The sequence below is a fragment of the Ammospiza caudacuta genome, chromosome 2 (assembly GCF_027887145.1).
Source record: "Ammospiza caudacuta isolate bAmmCau1 chromosome 2, bAmmCau1.pri, whole genome shotgun sequence".
NCBI classification, from domain to species: Eukaryota; Metazoa; Chordata; class Aves; order Passeriformes; family Passerellidae; genus Ammospiza; species Ammospiza caudacuta.
Window position 1 is genome coordinate 52554972 of NC_080594.1, and position 10074 is coordinate 52565045.

Consider the following 10074-nt stretch of genomic DNA (forward strand, 5'->3'; position numbering starts at 1 on the left):
CTAGGGGAGGCATCCCAGAAAGACAGCCTTTTCCTATGCTGATAAATATGTCACAGCTCACAGTTAATCACCTACCTCTGCCAGTTCATTTCTGTGTATTTGTTTATACCCAAAGTGTATGAGTGTTTTCCATATGTAAGACTATGGATGATAAAAATTTGCATGATAGAGAGACTGGGTAAAAACACCATTGTAAGTAAGTGTGTCCCCATTGAAAACGATAAGTAATGCAGGTTGGCTCCTGCTGGAACTCCTGCCTGGCTGTGTCCCACCCAGAGTGAGGTCTGATTTGCCTGTGACAGTAACTGGTGAGTAATCTCTCCCTGCCCTTATCTCAACCCCTTAGCCTTTTGTTGCATTTTCTCTTCCCTGTCCAGCTGAGGAGGGAAGATATAGAGTAGCTTGGGTGGGCACCTGATGTTCAGCCAAGGTCAGCCCACCCCTCTGTCCAGCACTGCAGCCTGTGCTTCTGTGCCAGCTTCATGGAGGGGTTGGATCTGGGCTGTGAACATGCTGCAGCAGTTGTACTCAGGTATACTGGGCTTCAAGCACTAAAATTGGGGCACAACTGTGAAGTCTGAGCCTGTAAAACACTGAATACTTGTAGCTGTCACTGTCTTCCAAGGAGTTATTCGTAGGGGGCAGGATGCAGGATCCATGCCTGGTAACAAAAGACATATTTCTGTGCTCAGCAGCAATGCTCACAGCACTGCTGTACTGCCCATTCCAAAATGCCAGGCAGTTCAGGAGCTCTGGCTTGTGATGTGCAGGCCTGGGGTCTCCTCACTGGTGAGACTTACGGAGATATGACCAGGGAGAGCATCTGCATGATGATGGGGACTGATGGAGATGTGACCAGGGAGAGTATCTGTATGAGAGCAGCACCATTGCTGAGACTTGTCCACATTATTTCTCCTCCCAGCTGCTTGTGGAGTGTCCAGGCACTTGCTGTCAATGCCGTGGTAGCCTGACTGGTTTCTTCCAGCCTTCTGCTGTTCCACACAGCCAGCCAAATGCTCAGACATGCTTTAGATATCCAGGTTTTCTTGTGTGTAGGAAGGGCAATAGGTATCTTTCCACATTATGTATCATCTTAGATCACAGACGTGTAATCTCTTTTTTTCCCTGGGCTTCATCTGTGCAAGTGAGTGAGTGAGCCTGCGGTTGTTGGTCTGACAGGCACCAGAGCAGAGGGTGCTGCCACTCTCCTGTGAAACCATAGGAAGTGTTTCATGATTCAAGATAAGACCTTCACTTCCTCGTTCTGTGCTTGTACCACTGAGCTGCCACTGAGGCTGCACCATCCACCCCGAGAGCCCTCTCACGAAATGGACCAGGAGACCCTGGGAAGCATTGTCCTGCTTGTCATCGTCACCCTGATCAGTGTCATCCAGAATGGTAAGACAAAACTGAACTTTTTTTTAAGGGATAGAAGGGAGCTGAGGAAAGTTCAGGATGATGTATGCTGAGCTGATCTTTGGATTGATAATATTTAGTTATAAGTGCATGCATGCTTAGGCATGGCTTTGGCTTTAGAAACAGCCATCTAGGCATGAAATTTTGTATGACATTGTGGCAGTATCCTGAGAGTCACATCTTACTCTCTGACATTCTGGAGTGAGTTTTCAGCTAATGTAAGGACTAATATGCTAGGATACCCTGTGGCAATATGCATTTTGATTTGATTATTAAGACCTCCTTTTCTGACCTAGGTCCCTGCTATGGTCAGGCAGAACTGCATTCAAGCTGGAGCCATGCTGCCATGGGCAGGGATGGAGTCCCTGAGGGGTGGCAAGGGGAGCTGGGTGAAGGGAACAGAATTGGAGGAGTCTGTGTGGGCTATTTGTGGGCAGGCAGCTCTCCTGCTTTCCTGCATCTCCAAGTCCTGCAGTATAACTAATCTCAATTTACTGTGGTCCCAAGAACACTGTACATTTCCTGAGATGGTGAAGTTTCCTTGCATAGACCCTTGTATAGTCTTCAAGATTTTTTAAATAAAACAAGTATCTCTCCTGTGCAAATTTGATTTTAACTTCTTCGTCCTCTCTTACAAATACTTTTTTTAGAAGGAAATTCTGCCCAGAATTTAAAGAAAAGATTGAGTTTTGCCTCAGCTGCACTATGTTTGCCCAGGTTCAAGGAGATTCAGCAGTGGGCTGGGCAGCTGGTGAAAATTCCAGAAATCTGTAGTGAAGGCTTCTTATTACAAATAGGAGATTCCCACTGAACACAAAGTCCTAGGAAATTAACTATTATTCTATTCTTGGGCTGCTGCAGAGAGGGGGAAGTAGTGGGATCCTAGCTGCCAAGGAGCAAAAAAAAAAACGTAGATGCAGACTGCTTTAGTTTCAACATAGGCAGTAAATGCCACATCATTCAACCCAATGCTATTCTCTGGAAAATGAACAATGTGTGACATCACCAGAATATGGCACATTAAGACCAGAGCACATACCGTAATTAAGAAAATGTGACAAATATACATTTCTTGCTATGTAATCATATGACTTTATAGACAGGGTTTTTTCTCTCACTTGGACATGTCAGACTTCCATCCATGTGCTTTTATCTGTCTGTGAGATTATGGACCCAACTGCTAAAAAGGGGAAGTAGGATGCTTGGCAGAGTCTGCCAAGCACGTGAGGCTGACAGCCCTAAACCAGGATTTCAAGCTTCGCGTCATCCAGTTTCCTCTTCCCAAGCTTTCTTTCTAGAAAGACCAGACCTGATATGCAGTCTTGCAGTGAATTATGCTTCACATTGCAATTATAAAAGCAGTAGAAATGTTTGTCAAGGGGTATCAGGAATGTTGAACTCTTGCTGTGGCTGTCATTCAGCAAAGCACTTGGGCCTCTGCTTGACTGTCTCTGAGCGCATGAAGTCAGTACCACGTATATTTGTGATTAAATACTTCTCTGCAAAGGGTGCAGAATTAGAAAACAGGTTGAATGCTGCTGTTCCTGAAGATGGAGGTGGGCTGTGGTGCTGCCCTAGTCTGGTGTCCATTTACTGTCATTTTGTTAATGATGTAATCTTTACATCCTACAGAATGACTCAGGTGGCCGCGTACCACTGAGTGACGCACGCAGCCTGAAGTTTTGCTCTTTTACCGGAGATATGTTGCAATCCAGCATCTTTCAGGGCAAATTAGGGGTCATTGATGAGCAGATCAGGACAGAGAAAGCAGAGTGGAGAGAAATAAGGGGCGTGTTTGCAAGCACTGGCTATATGGGATCATCAGCTCCCAGTTTCTGTTTGCATGGACTTGTGAAACAACCAGGCTTACATTGAACACTTGCACATTACCTTGATCAGAGTGGGACTGCCACTGTTCAGCCTCTGGGCAGTCTGTGGAACCTTGGAGCCTCAGGGAATTATCTCCTGGGATAACTGAGGTGAATTAAACTTCTCCACTCCAGCCCTGCTCTGCTCACTCCCCTCATGATGGCTTGTGAAAGCACCCTCTTGCCTCCCAGCACAGTGGAACTTCTCTGCAGCAGCAAGCTGATATTTGGGAAGTGGCAGGACCTGCAGCAGTGAAGAGGGAGATAAATAGCTTACTTGGCTTTCTCAGAAAAAAGAAAGCCAAGTGTGTGGTATTTTCTAGAGACTTTCAAGCATGATAAAAGAAAGGGAAGAGGTGTGCTACCAGTGAGTCCATGGGGTTGCAGACCTGCAGGAAGTCCATTGCTGCAGCTCAGCACTTGACAAAAAAGTGCTGATCAACTCTGTCCTCTTCAATTAGGTCCTCTTAGTGGCTGTAGGCAGGGTAACCTCTTGCCAGAGGCTGTGCTGGTGTGCAGATGGAGATGTTGAAAACTCTGTGCCACCGGATGATGTCTGGTCTGGGTCCCCCAGGAGCCAGTGCACTGTGCTGGTGGCTGTGGGAGGATTTGCAGCCTGGCTCAGAGTAGGGGTGCTGGCTTAAAGCACTGTGGTTTTTCTGCAGAAGGGCTGTATGTACCTAGGGGATCCCACAACACTGGGAACTGAAAAACCCAGTCATTTTTGTTAAAGACAGTGAAAGTACAAAGGACCTATTTACAGTATCGATGAAGGGGGAAAAAAGAGGCAACTCTTCAGATTGCAGGGATGAAATCCTGCAGCTTATCTAGCTAAATTTTTATTGCTATAATAATGTATTTCCTGATGGGCTATCTTTCATGTGTATATATTAGGTTAATATTCCAAGCCATAGAGTGATTTGGAAGCACTTGAGATGGGGTGCACGACAGCAGAAAGCTTGCAACTTGTAGCCTGCCAGAGCTCTCTCTGGTGTACTTAAACATATGATTGATGGTCTCTGGTTTAGTGTCATCAGATAAAACGTGTTTGTCAAGTGCATGATGCATTATCTTGAGGTGCTGCATTTTTGCAGCAGCTAACATTCTGACACAACTCTGTTGCCTAAAAGGAGGATACACAGAAATCAGCCATTAAGACCAGGCTTTCTTTGGGCCTTTCTGGGGAAAGAACGAGCCCTGAAGGATGTCCTTGGTTTGGCAAATGGGTTTCACTAAAAGAGAATAGACTCCTTTGTCTCCCTACTCTGTTGGAGAGCAAGATTTGGGGTTGGCAGCTCTTACTGGAAAGCTCTTTTCCCACTGGGAGGTCAAAGGGCTGGGTCAGGGCAGTGCTTCTGCAGCAGAGGTGCAGAGACTGCCCAAAGTGTAAAGCTGGGATGAGGGAGGGATTGGAGGTGAGAGCCTGTTACCTGTGACATACAGACATGTGGGGATGCATGGAGGGTTTGGTTAAACCTGGGTGACAGAGCGAGCACACTGGCCACATCCTGCACCCTCATGCACCTGTGTCTTTGTCTTCTCCTGCCATCTGTCCATGGGAACAGAGCTGAGCCCACAATGCCCAGCTTCTGCAATATCTTCAGGTGACATCTCAGACTGAATACTCTGTGGTTTTTTAACAGCTTTTTTTGCAAACAAAGTGGAGCATGAAAGCAGACACTGCAATGGGAAGGTGTTGCAGCGGCAGGGATCCTCCTCCTTCGACCGTGTCTACACTGCCAAGTGAGTAGACAAGAACTGAGGAGTTGGTGTGGGCAGAGTGGGGTTCATCATGCTGTGCATTAAAATTAAATCCAAACCCTTTTAAGGGCCAGGGGTGGATTCCAGATTGCCTCAGATGAGAGCTTTATACTTAATCCCTAGCTGTGCTCAGTGTTCAGACATGAGGTTTTTGGATATATTTGCTGGCTGAATCCAGCACCCTTCTTGCCACCATGTGCTGCATGTGTATAGGTTTTGCAGCCATCACAAGTATTGTGTCCCTTCATTTGGGAACCAGTTCACTCTTCCCTGGCACAGCCAGGGTGTCAAGGGCTCAAAAGGAAAGGGCCAGCAGAGACATCAGCCTGCTGAGGAGCAGGTAGGTGGCAGAGCTGACACAAATCCCTTGGTCTCTGGCACCTCCCTTGGCATACAGCTCTCCACTTCTCTGCTCCTTGGCCACATGGAATCACTCTCAGCTTCTTCACTTCTCCCCCTCAGAAAGCATTCACAGCTGAAGGAGGCAGCTGGACACCATTCCTGTTCCCCTGCAAAGACACGTGTTAACTCTGTGAGACACTCTTAGTTGTGATGCACTTCTACATTTGTTGATTTCATCCTATAACTTTATTAGTATGACTCAGTTAAAAGGACTTTAGTCCAGTAAAGTTCACAGCGTCTATCATGATCAAACAGGTTAGGGAGAAAGTGGCTTTCACAGGTGCCAGGCATGCGCAGGATGGTTTGTTTTCCTCATCAGGCAGCACAAAGGCATCCATTATCTGAGTGAGAAAACAGGGAAGCAGACCTGGGTGAGGAGCCCAGCCCTTGGCAGTCAGGGGCCTCCCACTGCTCTGTGGTAACAGCCTGCTCTCAAGGGCCCTAGTGCAGCTCAAATTCACCTGCCACCAGTCTCTTCTGGTGAAACATACTGTTTTTATTCTATTTGCCTGTGCTCTGATTTCTCTCCTGTAAATTCCATTCCAGTCAGAACTGTGGACATGCATACCCTACGTTCCTCGCTGTGCTTTGGTGTGCTGGCCTTCTCTGCAGCCAAGGTAACACTCTATTTGTTTGTTTGTTTTCTTTTCCTCCTTCAGCCTGGCACCACATTCAGCAGAGGATGGTGAGCACTGTGGAAGTTACACTTTCAGGAATCAAGCCTCCTGCAGCAGGGGAGCCTCTCTTACCCCCCTGTCCTGGAGCTAAGCATGCTGCTGGAGTAGCAGCACACTCGTGGCATGGCTTGGCTTATGTCAACAGATGTGTTCCCAGACCTAATTCAAGGTAGTCCAGGCCAGGGACATTTCCCATACTGGCACTATGGATGAGTTCCCTTTGTTTTGGGTGGAGGGTTCAGTACTTGATTGCTGGATTATTGCCACATTATTCCATCTAGGGACAGAAAATGAGCTCAATTTATTAAATTGCCAGACCTGCCACCTCTCCCCTGTGCTGAGGGCCACGTGGGACTATTGACCTGCATTTCTAATTGTTATCCCCTCCAATGCAGCAATGTCAGTTTATATAAAATGGAGATGCGTGCTTACCTGGGGTACATGTGTATTCTTTCTGGAAAAAAACCTGAATTTCTTAACCAGGAGAAGAAGGGGGGTGGGAAAGCCTAGAATTATGGGGGAAAGGTCCTTTTTTAATGCTCAAAAGTTAGCATTGGACCATAATGTATCCTCCACCTGCTCCTAGTGAAGTACATCTACCAACGGCCTTCCGTTTCTGGTGAGAACAGTGCCTGAGTTGGGGCTCTCTTTCCTGAGCCTGGTGCAGCCCATACTGGGTTTCACAAAATCATAGAATGGTTTGAGTTGGAAAAGATCTCAAAGATTATCTTTTTACAGCTCCCTTGCCCCGGGCAGGATCACCTTCCACTAGACCAGGTAGTTCAAATCTCCTTCCAGCCTGGCCTTGAACACTTCCAGGGATGGGGCATCCCCAGCTTCTCTGGGAAACCTGTGCCAGTGCCTCATCACTCTCACAGTGAAGAACTTTTTCCTTTTATGTAATCTAAACCTGCTTTCTTTCAGGTTAAAGCCATTTCCCCTTTTCCTGTGAGTTCATGTCCTTGTGAAAAGTCCCTCTCTAGCTTTCTTGTAGGCTCCCTTTAGGTACTGGAAGGATGGTGGTGAGTGAGTGCTCTGCAGTGGGCACAGCTGTGTGCAGGATGACACCCACAAAGTTTTCAGAAAAGCTGGAGTGAAGGCAAGGCAAGTGCTGTTTCCCATGCAGAGGTCTCTATCCCAGTTCCAGTGCTTGTCCTATCACCCAAGACTGCAGATTCCCGTTTCCATTCCAGCCCTGCCAGCAGATGGGGACAGTGCGTACAGTGAGAGCTGGGCTGGTGTTGTTAATGCCTTGTTTTGTCCTTTGCCCAGCTCCTGCTGCCTTTGCTGGCCTGATGTACCTGTTTGTGAGGCAGAAGTACTTTGTGGGCTACCTCGGGGAGAGAACTCAGAGGTAAGGACTTGCAGAGCCTCTTTAAATAATCTAGGATGTGATAGCAGCACAGCTGGATGCTGCACTTCCATAGGCAGAGCCACTGGCTTCTGGTGCTGCCTGCAAGAGCTGCTGGTATTGGGTAGTGCAGGAAAGCCCCTCTCTTTTGGATGAATGAGGGTTGCTGTGGGAGATGTTGGATATGCAGCAGCACTGGGGTCAGGGGCCTGCAGCTCCTGCTCACAGGATTCTCTGGAAACACAGGTTTGCATGTTGGTGCCACTATTTGCACAAGATTGCCTTTTCATATTAATATTTATATTTTATTTATATTAATAAAACAAATTACACACATGTGAAACAGAGTTGTCCCACAGCCTGTAATGGATAAGAGCACATTCAAGTACCTCCAAACAGACACTTTTGTAATCAGAGACCTACACTGAAAACAGAAGGCCAAATCCAGATCCAAATGGATCCTGAAAATTACATTTAAGTCCTCTCAACTTCCTGGGAATGAAAGACAGAAAAGAAATTTTTCCCCACTCTCACAGCCCCTGAGGTCTTTCAGCTGGTCTCACCAATAGAGTCCGAAGTCTGAGGGTTCTCATGTGAGATGATGCACAATAACAAATTGCTTTCCCCCATTTCTGTCTCCTCAGCACTCCTGGTTACCTGTTTGGAAAGCGCATAATTTTGTTCCTGTTCCTCATGTCTGTGGCTGGAATACTCAACTACTATCTTGTCTTCTTTTTTGGAAGTGACTTTGAAATACACATTAAGACAATAACCAGCGCGATCTCTCCATTGCTGCTCATACCCTAACTCCCCAGAGCACTGAGGGGGTCAGCACGCTTCCTATATTGATGCCCAAAAGCTGCTATAATTCAACTGTTTAAGAAATGAATCCATAACCCAGTGAGATTTCTGTAAATCTCATGCTTGACAAGCTCTGTAGTTTGATTTAGCCTTGCTTTTTTTTCTTTGGCAAAAAGATTTATCATGAGCACTTGGCACACCCAAGGAATGGTAACAACTTTTCAGTTAATTCTTTAGAATTTTTTCCCTAAAGGGCATCTTGCAAGCTGCCTGCATGACTGGAAGGGACATTGTATGCTTGCTTCATAACTGTGTCGTGCTTAGCTTTTGTCCCAAACCCCAGGATCCTCCCGGTGTCGTTCGTGTCTGGTGGCTCCCCCAGTCACCCTCAGATGCAAGAACAGCCTTTCACCAGCATTCCCCACAGCCCTGCCCACACAAAGGCATGGACCAGCCTCTTCACCTACCCTTTCCCTCCGACTTGTTGATGACCAAGCTCTTGCTGGTGCAGGAGGGCGGCAAATTGGCCCCTTTCTGGTCTTCCTTGATAAATAAATATTCATGTGCGTAACACTCACCACGCTGATCTCATTTGCGCTTCAGCCTCTTTGTTCTCCCAGAACTGGGAAAAGGAGTGGTGTGTAAATGAGGAGCTGGTGTATCGCCGGTGGGGTTGGGTTTGTTTTGATTTGCTTTGTTTAATAAAACAGTCTAAAGCAATGAAATGTGTCTGCTGCTGTCTTCTTTGCTTGGTGCGCAATCCCAGCGCTCCGTGGCTCAGCATCCAGCCGGAGAGTGGAGCCAGGGCAGGAGCACTGGGCTCTTTGTGCGAGCTGCTGATCGCCCCGAGAGGACCGAGCTGAACAAGTCCCCCTCTATGAGCACGGTCTGTGCTCTGCTCCCAGCTCTGACCGTGTGCCCCACAGGTCCACGCTGAGGAAGAGAGCTTTGATTAGTGGTGCAGACCGAGGCAGGCAAACAGGTCTGTGCAATCTTTTTAAACATTGCTACCCTCTGAGTGCTTAAGTGCTTAAGCCTGTCTGATTGCTGCATGCAGGAAGGATAAAACTGTATTTTATGACTCCTTCGGGAGGGAATGAGACTCCTCGCTATGTGAGAAGAGAATTAGCAGAGCTGTTCACAAAAGAAGGTGCAGAAAGCCATCTGCCTTGGTACTACACCAGGCTGGAGGGTTTTGGTGCTGTCTCATGGGGCAAAGGTGCTTGTGCATGGTTGATCTCCTCGACACCTTTTCTTTTTTTTTTCCTTTTTTTTTTGTGTTATACAGGAATCTTAGATGCGAAAGATTAGTAACAGACACATTTATCGCATGATGATTATAAATGTTCTCACTGGTTAGAATAGGTAATTAAAACTATTTAATCTAGCCTTCCAACCTATGGCTGCTGAGACACCTTATTCCCAGGCAGGGCACTCATGTTTGTTTCCTCCCATCCTTCTCATGACACATTCCAAATACTCCTCACATCATGCTATTCTGCCATAGCTCTCTTCAGAGCTGATGCCAGCTGCCTATCCATGCTGGAGACGCACTACCCTTCTGCCCCATGGCGTCAACCCCTCAAGGGATGGCAGCACCTCAGGAGGAGAGGGGTAACCCCAGGGCTCTGGAGCTACAGAGCTCTTCTGCATTGCTGGGATCAGCAAGGGCTCATGCTGCCACCACCTTTAGCCAGTTCAGAGCAGGAGAAGATTCACCAGCACCAGTCCCTGCTCTCCAGCCTGGTCTCCCTGAGGTCTGGGACTTGTTAATGGAAACCATCACTTGTGGGAGGTG

At 47.3% G+C, this 10074-nt stretch overlaps 1 protein-coding gene across 1 annotated transcript; it reads left to right on the top strand.

Moving 5' to 3' along the window:
- The first annotated feature begins 1264 nt into the window (after window positions 1–1264).
- ALOX5AP (arachidonate 5-lipoxygenase activating protein) lies at window positions 1265–8943 on the top strand. The gene is made up of 5 exons (XM_058800228.1): window positions 1265–1398; window positions 4928–5027; window positions 5994–6064; window positions 7397–7478; window positions 8120–8943. Exons 1-5 carry the CDS (start codon window positions 1329–1331, stop codon window positions 8280–8282), a joined length of 486 nt encoding a protein of 161 aa, XP_058656211.1. The 5' UTR covers window positions 1265–1328; the 3' UTR covers window positions 8283–8943.
- The last annotated feature ends 1131 nt before the right edge of the window (window positions 8944–10074 follow it).

Coding starts and splice junctions, on each gene's coding strand:
- ALOX5AP (XM_058800228.1), top strand. CDS start 1,329: ATGGACCAGGAGACCCTGGGAAGCATTGTCCTGCTTGTCATCGTCACC. Junction 5,028..5,993: donor GACCGTGTCTACACTGCCAA/GTGAGTAGACAA, acceptor ATTCCATTCCAG/TCAGAACTGTGGACATGCAT. Junction 7,479..8,119: donor CTCGGGGAGAGAACTCAGAG/GTAAGGACTTGC, acceptor CTGTCTCCTCAG/CACTCCTGGTTACCTGTTTG.